This window comes from Alternaria ethzedia (assembly GCF_023757985.1).
Source record: "Alternaria ethzedia strain BMP 0044 chromosome Unknown scaffold_9, whole genome shotgun sequence".
NCBI classification, from domain to species: domain Eukaryota; kingdom Fungi; phylum Ascomycota; class Dothideomycetes; order Pleosporales; family Pleosporaceae; genus Alternaria; species Alternaria ethzedia.
In genome coordinates this window covers 647,467-667,942 of record NW_026056202.1, presented here as the reverse complement: position 1 = coordinate 667,942, position 20,476 = coordinate 647,467, and the positions used below count along the sequence as shown (strand labels likewise).

Sequence of the window (20,476 nt, the reverse complement as noted above, 5' to 3'; positions counted from 1 at the left end):
AGCTTGAGCCGCCACCCGAAACGGCTTAGCGGTGTGCCAAGCCCAGCAATGGCTGCCTGCGCGCCGAACTACAAGTTTGTCGTCGCAGACTTTCCTTCAGTCTCGCAGCCTGTCTCATACCACCGCACTCGCTCATCCTGCTCCAGCCCGGACGCAGCCTACAAGTGTGTCGGTCGACCGCGCGCAATAGCTAGATAACGAAATACACTCTATAGCCCGTCCGCAACTGCTCGAAGATGTCGTACGCCCCCGATGGCCGTCTGCTGTCGCCTGGCGAGGTGTATGAAGCCGCACCCACACTCGTGAAAGAAGACGAATGGCAGGAAGACCTGAACGTTGCCATGATCTGCCCCGACTGCAAAGAAAACCCTCCCAATCTGGTCGAAGAGTTCAGCGCTGGCGACACCATCTGCGGTTCTTGCGGTCGCGTACTCGCAGAAAGGACTATAGACACGCGTTCCGAGTGGCGCACCTTTTCCAACGACGGCAAGTACTTGCCTGCTTGGAGGAAATGCAAGTGACACTCATGCTAACACTGCGTCCTGTATCTAGATCAAGGAAACGACGACCCCTCTCGTATCGGAGACGCCGCGAACCCCCTGCTACACGGCTCTCAGCTGCAGACTGAGATCAGTTTCGGTGACGGCGGTATGAGGTCTAGGGACTTGAGCCGCGCGCTTAACAAGACCAACCACGACAAGGTCAACAAGGCGCTGCAGGCCGCGTATGGACAGATCTCAGCGCTCTGCGATTCACAGAACATCAGCCGCCCGACCGCTGAGACGGCCAAGATGCTGTTCAAGATGACCGACGACGCAAAACTCTTCAAGGGCAAATCGCAAGACGCTATCATCGCCGGGTGCATCTTCATAGCCTGCAGAAAGCACGACCAGCAGCGCAGTTTCCGCGAGATCTTCAAGATGACCAACGTGAGCAAGAAGGAAGTTGGCCGTACGTTCAAGGTGCTCGAGGCCTTTATACAAAAGTCCCAGAATAACGGGCCATCAGTTGCAGGAAATGGTGCCGTCATCGACACTGTCAACCTTCTCAACCAGAAAGGAGGTACCACAGCCACCAGCGCCGCGAGTCTTATGCCCCGTGCCTGCGCCAAACTCGCCCTCGGAACCCAAGTCCAGATGGTCGCAGAAGAGTGCGCGGATCAGGTCGCCCACTACGGAGTTGCAGCCGGACGCTCCCCCCTCTCCATCGCCGGCGCCTGTCTCTACCTCGTCTCCCACCTCATGGGTCAGCCCAAATCGCCAAAAGAGATCGGTTTGGCTGTCGAGGTCAGCGACGGAACGATCCGCACAGCCTACAAGCTTATGCACTTGGAGCAGGACAAGCTCATCAAGGAGGAATGGATCGCCAAGGGCGGCGACCGCTCCAGGATTCCGCAAGCTTGATTATTATTATTTTGTACCGTCTTATTTCTTTCATTCAAGTATGCATTTACACGGTACGGCATTGCGACGGAGTTGACAAAATTGGGGCTTGATTATCAGTATTGCAAGCACGTTTTCTTCGTCCCACTGAAGGGGAAAAATATCGCGAGGTCTACATTGACCTTAGGTTATCTCTTTTGCTCATTATTGTCCTAATGTAGGCTTCAGGCCTGTCTAGTTTCTTCCTTGTATGAGATGCCACCTCAAATTGCCTTGGCAGCAACACATGATACCCAATAGATAGGAAGACATCGAAAAAATTGAAATGGCGTTGGTTTGAACACATGTCCCAAAAGTCTACATTGCTCTTAGGATTGTACAAACGCCTGATTTTATGCTAACGTAGACTACAGTAAACCTCTTCCTTTTCCTCCTTGCATAGGGTTCTTCCCGTTGTGCTGAAGCGGCCTTTGTAGTTTGGTACCAGGGACTACCAGTGAGCCCTGTTGAACGCACATTACCAGTACATCTTCCCAACGACAACGGGTCTGTTCCGCGACTGCGACTTCCAATATACCACCCAGACGGCAACATGCTCTATGCCTGCGTGAGGAGAATAAGATTGAAGATACTGTATTCCAGACTCAGAAGAGCATGCGAAGAGATGAGGTCGTGAACTTCGAAACTATCTGTTTGATTGCGAGCACGAAGTGTCTGGGACTCCATACAATACCCAAGCAAGAGTGAACGCACGTGGTGTTCGTTCCTACCCCTCCGGAGAAACCCGATCAACACACCTCCAGCATCTCGTGAAGCCGTAATGGATGCTCTCCAAACGTCCCTTCATTACAATAAGACCCTGAGAAGGGCCCAACGAAGAAGATGGCCAGAAAATAAGGGTGAATCGCTCTTCCATAAAACCACACATGTCCCTTTCCTCTCTCCTGTAAAGCTCTCATCTCGTTCATCCTCAAGCTCATTGGGATTTGCTCCCAATTTGCTCTTCTCAGAGCCTCCTACCTCATTTCATCTCACCCTATCTCATCCACGAGACATCCCAACCATGAAGTTTACCCTCTTCATCCTCGCGACGCTCCTGAGCGTCACCTTCCTCGGGACGTCAGCCAAATACGTCAAATTCATCAACCACTGCCCGTACAACGTCTACTTCTGGGCCGTCGGCCCCCCAGCCTCGCACATCGATGGCGGCGACTCCTTCCGCAGCATGGTACCCGGCAACGGCGGCTCCGTCATTCACCCCATGGTCGACACGGAGAGATTCGGCGGCGGTCTCTCGTTGAAGATCAGGGATCTGGATTACTACACCCCTGGGCCTGCAGGCATCATTCAGGTCGAGTACAATCTTGAGGAATCCAAGGGAAAGATGTGGTATGACCTCAGTGCTGTGGATTGTGATCTGCATGCTGGGCCGGCAAACCCGAGGTATTGTCGTATGTATTTCCCCTTGATGGAGAGAGGACATGTAGACTAACGGTACTTTCAGCACTCATTCGAGGTGGTGTGAAACTCTACATCAACCCAGTACCCAACAAGAAAACCTGCCCCACTGCGTACTGCAATGAGGAGAAGTGTGTGAACACTTATCTTAGCCCAGGCGGGTTCGCGAATGAGCCAAGCCTCATGTGCTGGGCTGGTGCTGATATCTTTGTCGAGACTTGTAAGTCTACTGGCCTCCTTGAACGTTCGGACAATTACTGACAATCAATCACAGGTACCGACGGCCCAGGAGTCCAGACGTTCTTTGGCAAGGAACCAAAGGCTGTTGGTTCCGTCCACCAGGCCATTCCTGCACCGGTTGTACAGCCTCCTGTCGTCCAGCCTCCTGTCATCGCTCCCAATGGCATGATCATCTCTCCAAATGGTCAATGTAAGTCTTTCACCCGCCTTTCTCATCATGAAAACATCACTAAACACATTCTGACAGGCGGCGGCACAACTGGCTTCACCTGCAACGGCTCTCCGAAAGGCCCCTGCTGCAGTCCCTACGGCTACTGCGGCGACACAGCCGCTCACTGCAACCCCGGCTGTCTCCCTTCCTTCGGCTACTGCCATGATATATGGAATCTTCCTCCGATCGGCCGCCGTGCTGCGGCCCCTGAGCCTTTCACCTGGCCTGAGCCGTCTATCGTCACCTCCCAGTCTTCCACCGTCGCCCCCGAGCCTTCCATTGTTACTAAGGTTGCAAACGTCTTCACTTCGACCACCACTGCGACCGAGACCGAAGTCGATTGTGACACGGTCAAGCATACCGTTACGAAGGTTGTGAAGGCCACGAGGAAGCCCGGTTCGCAGTTTACGCCTCCGCCGCTGAGGAGAAGGTTTGCGGCCATGTAGGTAACAGCTGATGATATGGCTTGCCTCAGATCCTTCCACACCTTCATTTAGGGATTTGAGGTTTTGCAAGCTTGTTTACATGGAAGCCGATCCTCGGTATGACTAGTTCGGACGTGGGTGGGCATGGCTGGAAGAGCTACGGAGGGTCGGGTACTTCCCAAGGCGTTGGAAGGCGCTTTATACCCCTCTGAGCGATTTGGCGCTTCTTTACTAGATAGATGGAATTGAAAATGTCGTTGAGTACTGCTGTCCTTGGTGCATTGTGAGATGTGTGTGATGATTGCGTGGGCACTTGGTGTTGCGACGATCACGTCTTTGCAAGTCGCGCCACAAATCATAGCTCTTTCATAATGCTCGCAGTTGTCCAAAATTCTGAATGAATTACTCAAATCGTGATGCTCTGGGTGTTGATGGTGGTGTTGGCTGCACGCCCAAGTGAATGGACGGGGCACTAGCGCGCCACATCCCTGCTCGCCTAGCTAGCGCACTTTGCAAAATTGCCCACGGTTCGCACCAGCCCTCACGCATCGCCAGCGACAACTCCATCTCCGAACGCCCAACCCAGCTCTTCCGCACACCGAACGACCGACTCCCGTCGAACTTCACAACCGCACAAAATGGACTCTGCTAAGGCCCCCGTCAACCTCGTCAAGGTCACCCGTGTCCTTGGCCGAACCGGTACGCGAACTTTCCGAAGACCCCGAAATTTTCTGGGGACGAGCGCATACAACAGTTGGGGGATGCACATCGTGAGAAAATGGCAGGCTGACGGATGATAACAGGCTCCCGTGGTGGTGTCACCCAATGCCGCGTCGAGTTCATGAACGACCAGACCCGTTCCATCATCCGCAACGTCAAGGGCCCAGGTACGCACGCTCTACCTGCCAGCTGAACGAAACCCCCGCATACTAACGGAGACATGACAGTCCGCGAGAACGACATTCTCTGCCTGCTCGAGTCCGAGCGTGAGGCCAGGCGTCTGCGATAAGCGCAAGCAAACTCTCGGGGGAAAAGGGAAAGCGGCATTTTCTATTCGGTTACCGGAGTTCTTTGCGAAAGCTATGGGCATCTATACGGACTTCACGAGTATGGACAATATGATGGCGTGGTAGTTGCTCTTGCAGCGCTGCGAAGGAGGGGGGTGGAGATGATGGATCTGTGGAGACCTACGATTACGACGACATATCAAGAGTCTGGGTTCTCTCCCTGAATGAATCGAAAATCTACCAACTCCCAACGAGCATCGCGTGGATGGATGTGACATGTGTGACGGCGGTTTTTAGGACTTCATAGGGACGCTTGGGTTGTTGAATCAGGACTGACTTGGCTCTAGGCACGTCCTGTGAGCGTTTCGCCGGGTTATGTTCCTGCTGACGCTCGAGCCATTCGCATGCTTTCGCTATGATTCAACTGATAACCACTTTGGATGATACGCGACATCACGGAACGACGTTAATGGAATCATCTGTCAGCTTTACGAACATATACTTACATGGTCTTAGGTTGAGCAACTCTATCCGCACGGCTGTGTAATGTTCATTGTTAACGCCAGAGCACTTCCCGTCTCGCATACTCTCGTCACTGCAACGGCACTAGCTTGCTGTGATGCCCTACTGCCTTGACTGTCATTTATGTGAGGCCATTCACTGAAGTCGCAAGAGACATGGTTGAAGCGAGTGTGAATCCTCTACATCCTACCGCCGCTCTTGTGACGGAGGTCCAATCGAGCATTGACTCTTACTGTTGCTCTTTCTCATTCCCCTTGTCCCTACGAATACAGCAAACGCTCCACCCTCAACACAACCAACTTGCTCAGCTTCTGGCTATCTCCGTACTCTTTGATCGCCATCATGCAGGATAGCGACGCAGCAGGAAGGCTACGTGATCTACTCGCAAGGTCAGGCCCGGAGGCTCCTGTACGACCCACGTTACAGCACACGAAGACCATTACACCTGTACCATCCCCACCCGTAACAGCACAGGCTTGCATGATACCACCCAAGCCTTTAGACCTAGATTACCCACGCGTTAGGGTACCGGGAAGTTCGCAATCGTCAGTATCGGTGACACCTCCTCCAAGCTCACCTAAGTCCATCTTCGGATCAGGCCTCTTCGGTTTTTCGAGATCATCTTCAAGGACAACTCTACCGCGTTCGCTGAGCAATAGTCAAAGTGGAGGCTTCTTCAGCTATTTGTTACGTCGTAACACGGCAGACCGTAAAGAAGATGGAGCTAAAGACCACCAGTCAGTAGCTGTAGACTCGACCGATCTGTCATCGTCAGGCTCCTCGTACTGTGTGGTGGGGAGTTCTATGAACATGCTTCCGGGGCTAACATCGATCTTTCACTCTGGCTCACCTTCCAAAATCGCTGGAGGAAATGCGCTGTTACGCGCTCGTAGTGAAGACAGCATCAGTGCAAAAGGCCATGAGTTTGAGCGTCGGAAATACAAGGCTTCCAAGATGAGCAAGACCGCTCCGAGTTCACCGAAAATGTCATCGCCACGACCTACCTCAAGACGCATTCGAACAATCAGTTGGGCGGATCAGATTCCAAAGCAAGCCGCAAAGTCACCGCCTCCATCATCTTATCTCGACGTCGGAGAGGCGCAAACGAAGCACGGCTCCGAAATCGCACCACTGTTTGCTCAAGAAGACTTCGACAGCTCCCCAAGTAGCTCGACACTCTCCCTCAACTCGCATTTCTCTTCTAGCCCACACCTCCCCACACAACCTCCCACACACCAACCCGACACCGCTAACGCCATGCCTACCAGTATGCGCGACCTCTCGCCATTCAAGGGTAAACCCCTCTGGGAACCCGACGACGATGAATGGGCCGAGTTGGACGCCAGCCACATCTCCTCCACTTTCAAAGCGACCTTCAAAGAACCCAGCCAACACAGTCCGGAAAAGTCGACAAACACCAGCACTCTATCCCGCTTCAGTGCCACACTGACATCCTTCATCCCCTCCTCCCCAACAAAACGCGCTTCAGAAGCCCTCCTCCGCGAAGAAGAAGCCCTGCGAGACAGACTGGAAGAACTGCAAAACACATACTACTCCAACCCTGCCGGCGACATTTGCGACAAAGTCATGACCTCTGTCTTCTTGCCCGGCTCCCAGTACTTCCACCACAATCAGAGCAGAGAATCCGTCCGCGCTCCTCACGTCATCGACCTGGAAGCTTATTTCCACACTCAAGACCCGCTGGTCGGAACCGCGTACCCGCGTCTCAGCGACGCCGTTGCAACGATCCTCAGTCACACGGGTAAAGAATGTGTAGAAGCGTTCCTAGATCCGCGGGTGGAGGAGTTCGTGTACAGACGGGAAGTAGAGAGGAACAAAGCAGGGAGTATCTTTGTGATCAGAAGGAAAGGGAATACCGTCATCGTAAGTCCGCCCTACACACACCCACGTTGAAACAGTGTGACAACTACGACTACAACTACAACTACAACGAGAATACAGACATGACTAACAAACACAACAGGCAGGCTCCTACCGCAACCTAGGCTTCTCCCTCTCCTGGACCCTCTACGTCAAAGCCATGATCGGCGCAACAGGACTATGGTACGACATTTATGCTTCACCCGTAGCAGGCTCGACTCCGATCGTCGATGGTGTACCGGCTTGGGATACTTTTGTACCCATCGGGACTGAAGACCCATGTCTCTCCCTCCAATTGTCATCCTTATCTGAAGCGACTCAGCTCGCCACATCACCCCGCAAGATTATCTTAGCCAGTCCTCGTCCGCAGAAGAAAGATGTAGAGGAAGAAGATGAAATCAGTCCTACAAATGAGAGGTTCGTGCTGTATCAGAGTAGGATGCTTGCGAGGTATTTGTTGAGGGATGTTTGGGTTAGGCTGGAGGGGCGGTATGAGTGTAAGGCTATGTGGGAGGTTGATGGGGTGGGGAGGGAGGTCAGGCTGAGGCGGGCGTTGGTGGGGTTTGGGGATGAGGATGATGATGAGTAGTCTTTCTTGAGTATGAGAGACGTCGCAGAGCGATGAGTTTGGTGCTGAGAACAAGCGACCAAGAGGTGGTCGATGAAATACGATGTTGCAGATAAGCGAAGTCCTCACATTGAAACATGCTGTGGGAAGAACGGTGTAAGAGGTAGAAGACTTTTAGAATTCATCGTAATCTATATAAAAAACCGAAAACCCAGAATCCGTAGACCCAGTTGTATAGTAAACTCGTTTGATCTATAAAGGTGATTTGCAAGCTTCGCTATGCAAGGATATAATCCCGAAAAAAAAAAATGAAGAAACGCCAGGAAAATGCTTATGTACAACAAACTCTTATCCAATCAAACCACTTAAGCAATGGCAGACTGGCCACCCTCAAGGTTGACAGGGTTCATCTTGTCGTCAAACTTGAACTTGAAGTCCTCGCCGAGCTCCTTCTTCATAGCGGTGGTAACAGCCTCGAAGACGTTCTTGAAGACACCGAAGGAAGCAGGGTTCTGCTCGTCGTTGTCACCACCCTGGAAGACACCGGTGCGGACAAGGCAAGTGTTCCAGCCGTACATGTTACCACCGACGATGTCGGAAGCGGGGTTGTCACCGATCATGTAGATGTTGGCGGGCAGCTTCTCGTCGTTGTGGATGGTCTCCATCCAGGAGGCGATGACCTCGTCGGCGTACTTGTAAGTAGCCAGTTCGGGCTTGCCGTAGACGACACGCTCGAGTTCGACGCCGGTGAGCGACTTGTACATGGCCTCGAGACCAATGCGGAAGGCACCCTGGGACATGCGGGGGAAGGGGTGCTCGGTGGGGCACAGCATGTCGCCCTGGGAGAAGTAGATGGGAATGCGCTGGGAGACGGGGTCCTTGGCGCGGGTTCCGAACTTGCCGTTCTCGGACTGGAGGAGATCCATGATGATCTGGATGTCGGTGGCGTAGTCACGGCTGTCGGAGAAGACCATGATGGCCTCGATGTTGACCTTGCTGAAGTCGCGGGGGCGGGAAGTCTTGCGCTCCTCGTCGGTGAAGACACGGTAGGGGGCGATGGTGGGGTCCCAGGCGATGATGTCGTTGGGGACGACAATGTCTTGGAAGCCATACTGCTCGGCAACCTCACGGCACTTGTAGCCCTCACCACCGACAACGAGGACGGTCTTGTAGTATTCGGCCAAAGCACGCATGGGAGTGTGCGACTGGATGAACTGCTCGGTCGAGATGGGGTTGTGGAGGATCTTGGAGAGCTGGTCGACACGAGCCTGCTCGGGCTTACCGGAACCGTTGGTAAGGAAGATGTGGGGGATCTTGATGCCGAGCTCGTTGTCTCCGTTCAGGATCTCGAGGACGCGCTGTCCCTCGGGGATCAGACGGTCACCGTGGACGAGGACACCGTCAATGTCGAAGACGAAAGCCATGTCCTTGGCGGCGCGGACCTTCTCGCCAGCGAGATCTTGGAGCTGGGCAGCGATGATGTCGCGAGATGGCTGGATCGGGGGCATGCCAGGGCGGACAGCGGCACCACGGCCATCGGGGTAGTGAACGGACGAGAGCCTCGACTGCCTCTTGGAACGGGGGATAGGCAGTGAGGTACCGAAGGAGTTGCGGGATCCTCTCCTCTCCTTCATGGAAGGCGAGAGGGAGAGGTTGTGCATGTAGCCAGTGGTGTCGGCCATGGCACTTCGGGTCGCTGGGACCTCGACGGTGTTGTCGGTGCCATCTTGTTGAGGGTCAGCTGGGATGGGAAGCTCAGGAGCCTTGTTGGAGGTAGTCTGAGCCTCGTTCTCAACAGCGGAGGGAGACATGATGATGGTGGTTGAAGTTGGGATAAGAATGGGGTATCGAGTGAAGAAAGTAGTAGTGTCAGTCTTCTCAGAAGCTGAATGTGATGCTGAAGAAGTGGAGTTGTGATGATGAAAGAGCAGTCTCAGGGTCTTCTGGGGGAGGGGCTATATATCACATCACTCGTCACAGTGACAGGCAGCGACGTCCATGAACCCCAGATGCCATCATCATTCGCCAATCTCTTCTGGAAAGTTTCGCAGGAGCTTTTCGCTATCCCGATTCAGGCCGGTGACACCAACCACGTTCTGGCACTGTGAGCGTTCAACAAGTACCTCTGTACCCACAGCGCGACATCATTACACTGCTGTAGTGGCCGTGCATAGCAGCACTAGTGGAGAAGTTTGCTGAACCAGAGAATGAGAACTGGATACCGTCACCGCCGTATTATCGCCGAAAACTGGGGACCGATAGCAGCGTAGTGCTGTGAGTCGCCACAACACCTGGAATGCGCGTTGTATACCCTTGGCCGAAGCCGTGAAAGCTTAGCGCAGAGCCTCATTTGACCGGAGGCAGAGCGCGGCCGGAAGATAAGGCACGGTACACCGCCTGTCAAAGGCGGTTGGCGTGCATACACCAAGTATGCGACATGTGGGAATCCGTAGAAGCGAGTGTAGCAGAGTGTAGATGGTGCAGGCAGCGTGCAGACAGTCGCGGCGGTACTTGCAGCAGCATGTGGGAGTGACGAAGGATGGGTGGGGCGAGGTAACCGCGGGTCGCCGAATTAGGGCGAAGGCAGCTAGTGATCTGCTTAAACGAGTGGCTGACAACGGCAGAGCCGCACGACTATTGGGACTACATCGTTCCACATTTTCACCTGTACGAAGCTCAGGTCGGCAAAACTTCCGCGCCAGCAATCAAAATGGCAGCGCTCGGCCCGTGCTGTGGACCCTGAGTCCACCGTCGACGTCATCGCTGCTGCTGACGGCCTACTCTGAGGGTCTACGTGAAACTGTTGGATGGGACTATTATGGAGTTTTTTCGCAATGGGACCGATGCCTGCGAGATGCTTCTGCGATCGGAATCTCTCGGTCTGAGGTCACGGCCGGCTGCGTGGTTGGGGACTGTCCGAGCAGATGGGCGATGATGAAAGAGCGAAGAGATTTCAGACCAACCAAGGTTACGCTGGATATATGTAGCTTCACAGTCCCAGCACGCGCTGTTGCCGCTGAATAAATCATCTCAAAACTTACTTGACCACTTCCCTTTTTACTCTACATTCTCAAGATACATTTTCAAACTTCAAAAACCGCATACACCGCAAATATGGCTCCCCTCCAGAACGAGAAGACGTTCAAGCTTTCCAATGGCGTCATCATGTCAGCCGTCGGATTCGGCACCTTCGCCAGCGAGGGCGCATCGGGCGAGACCTACGCCGCCGTGATGACCGCGCTCAAGACCGGCTACCGCCATCTCGACTGCGCATGGTTCTACCAGAACGAGGGCGAAGTTGGCGAGGCCGTCCGCGACTTCCTCAAGGAAAACACCAACGTCAAGCGCGAGGACCTTTTCATCGTCACAAAAGTATGGAACCACCTGCACGAGCCCGCGGAGGTCAAGTGGAGTTTTGAGTCTTCGCTGAAGAACCTGGGCGTCGACTACATCGACGCGTTCCTCGTCCACTGGCCCATTGCCGCGGAGAGTGACGACAACCACATGCCCAAGCTGGGCGCCGACGGCAAATACATCATCAAGAAGGACCTCACCGAGAACCCGGAGCCAACATGGCGCGCCATGGAGGAGATTTACAACTCGGGCAAGGCCAAGGCCATCGGAGTTTCCAACTGGACCATCCCCGGCCTGAAGAAGCTGCTCAGCATCGCCAAGGTCAAGCCTATGATCAACCAGATCGAAGTCCACCCCTTCCTCCCCAACACCGAGCTCGTCAAGTACTGCCAGGAAAACGACATTCTCGTCGCCGCCTACTCGCCGCTCGGCTCCCAGAACCAGGTCCCCAGCACCGGCGAGAAGGTCCGCACCAACTCCAAGCTCAACGAAGTTGCCGAGCGAAGCGGCCACGACCTTGCGCAAGTTCTGCTTGCTTGGGGTCTCCAGCGCGGCTACGTTGTTTTGCCCAAGAGCTCCACCCCCAAGCGCATTGAGAGCAACTGGCTTATTCCCGAGCTGAGCAAGGCCGACTTCGACGCCGTTGAGGAGGTTGCCAAGGGACGACACACTCGTTTCGTCAACATGAAGGACACCTTCGGCTACGATGTCTGGCCAGAGGAGACCGACGGTGGTGAGCTCAAGGCATAGAGCGGGACGATGAGATCACGATGATACGGCATATTTCGATATTTTGTTTTTAGCGATACCAATAGTCAACAAGAGACTTATTTAGATCAGCTCATGGAAATGAATCGATCATGAGATTTATTACATCATGTCTTCGCATGTTTGCAGATCATTGTGATCGTGAGATAGTGTTCGCGTGATATGACGCGAGTTGTAGGCGTTCCCCCGCACGCCCAGACCAGACCCCGGTGCACTACCATAGGGCCTCTTTACAAACATAAGTAATCATGGAATCTTCGGGTTGCGCGCCCAAGAATACCTGCGAGCCAGTCGCGGCTATTTACAATTGATGGAATGAAGAGATTGGTCAAGTCAGGACCAGGCGGTCCAACAACCGCAGATTGTCCTGTTCTCTGCGTGCTTTCCATGATTCTTCCTTTGGCTGCTCAATGACTGCTTCTTTCGGTAGAACAACATCAGCGAAGTGGTCTTTTGTGAACTGCATCACGATCTGCGCCTCCGCGAAATTCTCTTGTTCCATCAGCTGCCGGGCGGTCCCTAAGCAGAGCTGTACAAGGAAATTCCGTCGACTCCGGGATGCTTCAACGAATCTGATGGCGCCGGCAGGATTCTGGACGAAATGAAGTCCAGGTCCCGTGCTGGGCGTCGAAGGGTGATGTAGCCAGAGCATTGACTCGACTGCTGGACTCCACTCCCCAAGCCAGCGTGGCGTTGACAACAGGAATGACTGGTACAACTCGGGTTCGAGCATGTTATCTGTATTGGAGATGATCCGGTTCACCAAGTGGCCACCCGCGGATCTTAGAACATCAAAAGCTGCTTCGTGTCCGGCATTCTCTACAAGGCGGAAGGCCTGCATGAACATAGCCAGACCGCTCGCTAAGCTGTTGTCCGCCGCGAATACAACCATCTTGGCCAGTAGTTGTTGTCTGAAAGTCGCTATCCGTGCCACGTCCAGTCCAGTCTCCTTGACGCGTTGTTCGTTTGGCCGGATGAACCAGCGCCAGAGCGCGGTGGTCTCGCCTTCAGCCACGAACAGAGCCACCAGCTTGTCTAGGAATTTACTGCCTCGTCCGGTTTTCAGGATGGACATGTCCAGGAATTGCTTCGAGGTGTCCGAACCGCTAATTCGAAGCCATTCGGCGAGTACAGCGGCGGATGATCTGCCATCCTTGAGTGACGAGGTTTGGCCCGTGGTCTTCTCGAGGAGCTCGAGGCACATGGCTGCCTTTGGTAGAGTGGCAGAACCGGCAGCTATCTCATCGACAAACCAGACGATGGGCTCTCTCAGTATGTCGCTAGCAGCAGACCTTGAGCCTCTCCGACGGGGTTTGACCGCAAACAGAGGGTTGGTCAAGATGGAGTCGATGTGCTGGGTCGCTGAGTCATACGAGGACGTCGCGCGGTTCGCGGAGGGATTGCGCTGGCCATAGCTGATGGTCAACTCTCGCGTGGATTTCTTCGGGTTGCTCTCGGCAGGTGCGAGGGGGTGGGCGTGGTCGAGGTGGGCACGGAAGGAGTTGGTCAGCAGCGAGAGGAGCTGCTGACTCTCGCGCGGGGTGAGGGGCAGCTGCGGGTGGATCTTGGAGGCGAGGGTGCTCAGTACGCGTTTGCTTGCGGAAGACTGCATGGCTGCGTGTTGGTGTCGCAGTCGGGGGCGGCGTCTGATCGGTCGGGTGGTGGAGTGAGGCGATGACGAGAGTGGACCAGGCCCGACGGGAGCGCACGTGACAGGTTAACGCGCGCATCACGGCAGGCTGGGACAGGCACTCTTGCTATTCGTAGATCAATTGCCCTTCAGCCCTCCCCTCGCATCTGCACACCCGCCCGCCTGCTCCAGCCCCAGTCAACGCGACCCTGCCGCGTCCTCAGCCATTGGAAGCTCTAGCGCCAAGCCGACGTGGTCGCTTCCTCTAGCTGTTCCCCAACTTTACCTTCCCTCTACATCATCACCTCGCCTGCCCACCAATCCGCCCACATACACACACACCCAATAAGTCCCCCGCGGCTTGCCCACACACCACACACATCCAATGTCTGAAGCACAAACTCGGCCTGCGCGAGGCAGGAGCTCTGCCCGCGGCGGCAGGGCAGCATACGGCTCCCGGGGCCCCAGAAAGACCAACGGCGACAGCGCGTCCTCCAACATTGACACATCGGCAGACCAGGGCGAACTGGGCGAGCTTAAGAAGCGCTACCAGTCACAGCTATCCACACTGAAGGAGCTATTCCCCGACTGGACCGACGCCGATCTCGTCCTCGCAATCGAAGAATCTGACGGCGACCTGCAGACCACCATCGAGAAGATCAGTGAGGGTAAGCGACTGCATCTACGATCCACACGCACGTGATTACATTACTAACCACTGCAGGCGCCGTCTCACAATTCTCAGAAGTCCCAAAGAAAGCAAAGGACAGGTCCCGCTCCAAGGCCAAGGAGAACGTCCCCCTCGATGGCGCGTCCAGCCTGCGTGGCCGGCCCGACGGAGCCCGTCGTGGAGTCGACAGCGGTCGCGGCGGCCGTGGCGGACGAGGCACTGATCGTGGTCGCGGTGGAATTCGTGGCGGTCGTGGAGGCGCCGCCGGTGGACCTCGTACGGCTGCTGGATCAGTCCCGACTACCGAGTCCGCTGCATGGGACACGCCCACAGTGCCCGAAGAGCCCAAGGAGACCAAACAGGACGACGAGACCGTACACGCGCCTGAAGCGACCCCCGAAGCCATAAAGCCTGTCGTAGAGGCTACCATGACAGCCGCGAAGAAGACTTGGGCGAGCATGTTTGCTGCACCCAAGCCCGTCCCCGCAGTCCCCAAGGCAGCTCCGAAGCCCGCCGCCGCCGCTGCCCCCGAAGTACCCTCACAAGTACCCGACGAGACGCCCGCGCACCAAGTTGCCCAAGAGCCCGCCGTGCAAGCAGAGGAACTGCCTATACCCCCTGTTGCAGATGAGGCTGTCCAGACACCGCCCATCACCGCCGAAGATACGTCCAAAATGACGCCGGACAAGAGTGTGGATGGTGCCCCTGACGTCACCCTCACACCCTCCGGAGATCAACTTACGCAAGAGAATGTTGAGCACCTGCCTGATACGTCCATCCCACCCAAGACGGAGACAGCTTTCAGCACTGTCGCAAGCTCGAAGGATGTTGGAAGTGCTGTCGCGACCCCCTTGAACGGTCCTACACAGGCACCCATCGGTCGCCCCGCTATTGGAGGATTCCAAACGACCGCACTAAAGGCGACTTCTGGAACCCCGAACCGAAGCGCAAGCTACCAGAGGAGGTTGATGGAGCAGCAGGAGCCCGTGGTCATGCCCGGAGACCGCGCCGTGGACAGGGCAGCAGTCCAATTCGGTAGCATGGGATTGGGCGACGGCTCGGATCCAGATGTCGACGAAGACAGGGAAGAGGCGGAGACGAGGACACAGCCGCCCCAGCACTCTCCCGTCGCGCAGCCCAGGGCTTCTCTACCTCCCGCTCCCCGCCAAGCATCTCAAGATGCTCCCCAACAGGAGGCCGCTCCTACACCAAAGCAGGCCCCTGGACTGCCTCCTGTGCCCCAACATCAGCCCGGTCTGCAGCAGTCTCCGTCGAACCCGCTTGCATCCCAGGCTATGCAGAATCAAGGATCTCAGTCGAACCAGCCATACAACCAGTTTGCTAGGTATGGTCAATCAGAGGCCTCCGCCCCACCGCAGAAGCCATACGATCCATTCGGCCAGCAGATCCCGCAGTCGAACCACTCGCAATCGCAAAACTACGACTACCCCGGCCAACAAAGCCAGGCCCCGTCCCAGCCTGGTGCCTTCTCGTCTGCCCCAGACGGTTACCCCTCCAACTACCTCACTGCCGAACAACGCGCGCAATACCAGAACTACTATGGAAGCTACGGTCAGCCCATCGCACAAAGCCAGCAGGAAGCCGGTTCTGCTCAGCAGCGCACTGGCAGTGCCTTTGGCTCTGGACCTACTGACTCTGCTTATTCGCAGAGCCAAATCCCACAGGTGAGTGCACTCTCTAAAGGTCTGAAACAGCTCGCCAAACTCAAAACCGATAATCATGCCGACCAATCTGAACCATCTCATGTGAATGAGAAACTCTGGGCAGAGATGGCACATGACACGGGCAGAGTAAGGACAGCAGCTAAGACAGAACTCTACATCTTCTCGCATTGTATACTGACAGAATTGTAGACCCAGAGCCGTTACGGCGATGCTCAGAACAGCGGACACAACACTCCCAACCCCGCCGCCATGGCTGGCCAACAAGGTCATGCCGCTCAAGGCCAACATGCGCACAACGCGCACAACGCAGGCTACCCATACAGTCACCCGTACTATGGCAGCCCCTACTACGCTAACTACGTGAACCAATTCGGTGGTTACGGTCAGGGAGGAGCCGGCTATGGTTCGTTTGGAAAGGGTGGCATGTACAACCAGCCTCACTACGGCATGTCTCCTCAGGCTTCATTCGACCAGCACTCGTCGTCCCCCGCCAATGCAGGCGGCTTCGGCGCTTCCTCTTTGCATGATCGCGGTAGCGGTATGGGCGCAGGCTTCGGCGACTACGGTCGCTCAGCCTCTGGAGCTTCTCAGAACCCCAGCGCCACTGCCGGCGCTGCTGCGTTCGGTGCCATTCCCGATACCATTACCCGACCAGGAAACTTCCACCAGAGTTCCTACGGACAGCAGGGTAGCCAAGGGTTCAACGATGACGCTCTGAAGCCCTCCAACGACTACAAGAGCGGTGGACCCAGCCCAGCGGCTCTTGGTGCTCAGCCTGGTCGCCCCGGCTCTGCCAACCAGAGCACTCCCGGACAGAGCGGTCCCCAACACTCCCAGCAAGGCTACGGCAACTACCCGAGCCACCTCGGCAACAGCCAGTACGGCGGTCTCGGTGGTCTAGGTCACCAGAACTCCGGCAACCACCAGCAGCAGAGTGGCTACGGCAACTACGGCGGCTTTGGCGGAGGATATGGCGGCGGCAGCTACAACCGCGGAGGTTGGGGCGGAAACTACGGCCAGCACTAGGGTCCGTCTTATGCAAATCCAGGACGATTGAGAGGCTTGACGCGTTGTTAAGAAAAATATGGCCTAGTCATATCATCATGATGAGCTGGTACGACACGAGGTCATTGTTTTCTTTCTCACGTCCACTTTGAGTTGGCTGATGGCACGAAAAGCATGTTTCCATGATACGCTTGATAGGCCTCAGATTTTGTATTATGACAATCTCCTTTCTTCTCCTCTTGTTCCTCTCCTCTTGCATCCTCTCTTTTTCCAAGGTTCCATGTCACAAATCCAATTGGGTCAACTTACGTGCTCAGTCGCGAGGCGTTTTGTAAATCCGCAAGGGAGGGATAAACTCAAAAAGATTCTTGTTTTGTTCTGGATTTTGCTTGTAGTTGGCTTGTTTCCCTTTTCTCCGGTACTTTGAGAAAGGGAAACCTACTGTATTAGGGTATGGGTTAGGGAACTTGGGGGGCAAAGAGCAAATCTAGGTAGCTCGATGGCGTTCACAGTTGGGCTGCTACAGCTGAGCAATGCATATCGTTGAACATGACGCAGAATTGCGCTTCCTCTTGGCTTTGATGGTGAACTCGTGTCGTGTTTGTCGTAGCTTAACAGTACTCTAGGTCGAATGCTTGGCACAGGGTCGGGCCTAGCAGATGCAGGTACGTACCGTTTCCTGGCCGCCGAGAAACCGGCGATCCTCCCTCCACTTTTTTTCTTTCAACATCTCCCGAGGTTTGCTCGCGCATGCAACATTGACGCAAACTTGGAGACTTTGCAGGGCCCTTAGCAGGGAAATTCTCTTCTCCTGACTATCGCGCGCGCTATGACACACTGCGCTCAGGCCAGGGCATGTATTCCGAGTCGTTTCCGAAAGGGCCGATAGAAAGCAGTTTATGCAAGTGATCGCGGGTCGGCCGGCCTTGGAACGGCGTGCGTTCACGTTATCAGGGTCTTGCGCGATAGCAGGCTTTTCTCATTCGATATGACGAGAGATTTTGCGGGATGTCGTTATGCGTTGTCTTCGTGTACAGACATGGCTGCTTGCATCAACGCACGCGCTTTGGAACTTTCCAGACAAAGACTACCGAGGTACCTGACTGAGATTAGAAATTGACCAAGAGCGCGATCAATAATCATATACAGCGATATAGGCACCGGCATATGCGTCAAATGTCAAATCAACGCTGCCGATATTGCTCACCGCCGCCAATATCAACGATAACGGTCTCGGAACGGTCATCCATCTATCTACGCCCGGGCGCGCTACCGGCGCCATGATCCACGACTAAGCCGTTGCAAGGATAGCAATCTGGCATCTTACCTCTTCCGGCAAAGCTGCCTCGGCGAATGCGTCAAGGTCATCATGGTGCTGGCCGGAATTTATCTTTTGGCGAGTGCACGCGTTGTTTTCCAAGCGTCCAATTCGCAACACCTTGATGGTCTGTCGGGCACACAAGCAAAACTGCGTTGTGTCGACGTTGTGCGCTGATTGACTGCGTCTTTTCTTTTTGAGTCGAGTCTTGTCGATTGGGGAGTGTCTTGTCGCGTTTAACTGGCTGAGGGTTTGGTCAGCTGGAGATTGGGGAGACGTGTTGTTGGTTGCAGCGATACACCGATCGAGTGCAGGAGCTGACGGACGCCTACGATTGTACTTCAAGAAGGGAGGAGCATACAGTATTCGGAAGCGACTCGACACGTTCTGCGCCTTCTTTACTTTCCGTTCACACTTAGGAATCGTGCCAAATCCAACAACTGGCAAACTTCCACCATGGAGTCATCATCCTACCAAGCCAACGCTCTCCCAGCCTCGCCGTTACTTCGCCTTCCTTTCGAGATCCGTCTCATGATATACGAGTACCTGCTTCTACCCTCGACGACCCCCACGACCGGAAACGGAACGTCAGTCGCGAACCTGATCCCGGACTTTCACACGTACCTTTCAGATGACACGAACAATGATGCTTGTACGTTGAGCGTACGAACCATGGATCCATGGCTAGGGTCACAAGGTCCGAAGACGTGGAGACGAAGGAGTACATACCATATCAGAACCGGTACGTCTACAGAAGGCTTGGGGTAGACCTAGAGATGGTCTAGGACACTGTTCCTCAGAACGGCATTGTTCATTAGATACTAACAACCCCAAAGGACCCTTCCTAACTACCACAACACCAACGACCTACCGCGTCCTCCTCTCGCCCTACACGTCGCACCTCCGCTACACCGTCCCCTCACTCCTATCCCTAAACCAGCAAATCCACGCCGAAGCCAGCAAAATCCTCTACTCAACCTACACCTTCGCCTTCCACACCAGCATCGAAGCCGCCGTCCCCTTCCTCTCCGACCTGACACCCAGGAGCCGAGCATCTATACGGCATATCAGTGTAACCAAAAAGGCATTGCCATACAGCAAGGAATTCGATCGCGCAGAATGGGCAAGTCTATGCGAATACCTCGCTACACCGTCGTCTCCCTCCGACGATGATAGTTCCGAGGCAATACCCCCAATCTCCCTACGCACCCTAAACCTCAACGTGATATCCGGTAAACCCGACCACGGCTGGGATGCCATCACGCCCATCACGCCCTCTGACTTCGACACCATGCTCCGCATGAAGAATGAGTGGCTTGGTGGGAACGGCGATTTCGGCGGCGTGGATCTAGAGTGGGTGGAACAGGTTATGGCGATCAAAGGGTTGCAGGAGGTTAATGTGAAAGCGATGGTGGAGAGGTGTGCGAGTCCCGTGAGTGAGAAACAGGCGTTTTGGATTGCGTTTAGTAAGAGTGTTGATGAGGGGGGGTTTGGGGCGTGGGTTCGGGGGAGGATGATACGATGAGCATGATGGGTATGGTGAGGACGCGTAGGTTATGATTCGGTTTGCGGGATAGAGTGAGTTCTTGGATTGATTTCAGAATGTACAGTTTAACCGCCTTCGCCACTTACCCCATCCCACTCTTCCCTCACATATATCCACCATCTCCTCGTCACCTCATCAACAAACCACACAGAACACATAGCCGATCGGTACATCACCCGCACACACAAAAACCTAGCGAACGCCCGCCCAGCGTAGTTCCGGCACGGGGCCGGTTTCTAGCTCTGATCAAGCACCAGCTTTCTCGTCCCGGAGTAAAGGGCCTACTGGGGGCACCTAGAGGTTCTGTACTCCTTTGAATTGAATAACAAAGAAGGCTGGTTGTTGGGGCGTGCGAGAAGCCTGGTGAGATTGGGGAAATGGGTCGCTACCGTTGGTACTGATCGCGCTGGGCTATTTCGTGATGCACATCTTGGTGGGTAAGGTGAGATGGCGGAAACGCTGGCGAACTTGGTCCTGCTGGGCGGTTGGTGTAAGGGATATGTAAGTTCGAGTCTTACTGTGTTCAAGTCCTCTATCTTTTTGATGTTTTTGATGTTTTTGATGGCGAGATGTAAGTGATGGCGCTATGATAATTGCTAATCAGAGAGGATATTATGTGTCTTGAGAATAAAGGCGCGTTATGTACCGGTGAATACAAAAACGAGTAAAAAGAACCATATTACAACTATTTCGCAAAGTCACTACCTTTCTCAGCCGTCTACTTTCCTTCTACACAAACCCAACATCTCCCCAGTCTCTCATCAAAACCCACCCAGGACACATGGCCTAATGGTAAAGCGCCCGCA

The 20,476-nt window shown here is 54.7% G+C and overlaps 9 protein-coding genes across 9 annotated transcripts; 7 read left to right on the top strand and 2 right to left on the bottom strand.

Annotated features, from left to right (window-relative positions):
• Window positions 1-236: 236 nt before the first annotated feature.
• J4E87_004792 (uncharacterized protein) lies at window positions 237-1,403 on the top strand (the record flags this gene model as incomplete). The annotated part of the gene is made up of 2 exons (XM_049376410.1): window positions 237-486; window positions 553-1,403. 2 exons carry the CDS (start codon window positions 237-239, stop codon window positions 1,401-1,403), a joined length of 1,101 nt encoding a protein of 366 aa, XP_049233921.1.
• A 1,042-nt stretch (window positions 1,404-2,445) lies between these two features.
• On the top strand, window positions 2,446-3,737 carry J4E87_004791 (uncharacterized protein; the record flags this gene model as incomplete). Its single annotated transcript, XM_049376409.1, has 4 exons — window positions 2,446-2,833; window positions 2,887-3,060; window positions 3,115-3,270; window positions 3,328-3,737. The coding sequence occupies 4 exons, from the start codon at window positions 2,446-2,448 to the stop codon at window positions 3,735-3,737; spliced, it is 1,128 nt and encodes a 375-aa protein (XP_049233920.1).
• Window positions 3,738-4,354: 617 nt separating this feature from the next.
• On the top strand, window positions 4,355-4,725 carry RPS28 (40S ribosomal protein S28; the record flags this gene model as incomplete). The annotated part of the gene is made up of 3 exons (XM_049376408.1): window positions 4,355-4,415; window positions 4,520-4,603; window positions 4,664-4,725. 3 exons carry the CDS (start codon window positions 4,355-4,357, stop codon window positions 4,723-4,725), a joined length of 207 nt encoding a protein of 68 aa, XP_049233919.1.
• Window positions 4,726-6,229: 1,504 nt separating this feature from the next.
• Window positions 6,230-7,715, top strand: J4E87_004789 (uncharacterized protein; the record flags this gene model as incomplete). Its single annotated transcript, XM_049376407.1, has 2 exons — window positions 6,230-7,069; window positions 7,230-7,715. The coding sequence occupies 2 exons, from the start codon at window positions 6,230-6,232 to the stop codon at window positions 7,713-7,715; spliced, it is 1,326 nt and encodes a 441-aa protein (XP_049233918.1).
• A 344-nt stretch (window positions 7,716-8,059) lies between these two features.
• J4E87_004788 (uncharacterized protein) lies at window positions 8,060-9,505 on the bottom strand (the record flags this gene model as incomplete). The annotated part of the gene is made up of 1 exon (XM_049376406.1): window positions 8,060-9,505. The coding sequence occupies one exon, from the start codon at window positions 9,503-9,505 to the stop codon at window positions 8,060-8,062; it is 1,446 nt and encodes a 481-aa protein (XP_049233917.1).
• Window positions 9,506-10,808: 1,303 nt separating this feature from the next.
• On the top strand, window positions 10,809-11,798 carry GLD2 (Glycerol 2-dehydrogenase (NADP(+)); the record flags this gene model as incomplete). Its single annotated transcript, XM_049376405.1, has 1 exon — window positions 10,809-11,798. The coding sequence occupies one exon, from the start codon at window positions 10,809-10,811 to the stop codon at window positions 11,796-11,798; it is 990 nt and encodes a 329-aa protein (XP_049233916.1).
• Window positions 11,799-12,144: 346 nt separating this feature from the next.
• Window positions 12,145-13,428, bottom strand: J4E87_004786 (uncharacterized protein; the record flags this gene model as incomplete). Its single annotated transcript, XM_049376404.1, has 1 exon — window positions 12,145-13,428. The coding sequence occupies one exon, from the start codon at window positions 13,426-13,428 to the stop codon at window positions 12,145-12,147; it is 1,284 nt and encodes a 427-aa protein (XP_049233915.1).
• Window positions 13,429-13,831: 403 nt separating this feature from the next.
• J4E87_004785 (uncharacterized protein) lies at window positions 13,832-16,827 on the top strand (the record flags this gene model as incomplete). The annotated part of the gene is made up of 3 exons (XM_049376403.1): window positions 13,832-14,114; window positions 14,171-15,801; window positions 15,991-16,827. 3 exons carry the CDS (start codon window positions 13,832-13,834, stop codon window positions 16,825-16,827), a joined length of 2,751 nt encoding a protein of 916 aa, XP_049233914.1.
• Window positions 16,828-18,580: 1,753 nt separating this feature from the next.
• Window positions 18,581-19,649, top strand: J4E87_004784 (uncharacterized protein; the record flags this gene model as incomplete). Its single annotated transcript, XM_049376402.1, has 2 exons — window positions 18,581-18,866; window positions 18,961-19,649. 2 exons carry the CDS (start codon window positions 18,581-18,583, stop codon window positions 19,647-19,649), a joined length of 975 nt encoding a protein of 324 aa, XP_049233913.1.
• Between the last annotated feature and the right edge of the window lie 827 nt (window positions 19,650-20,476).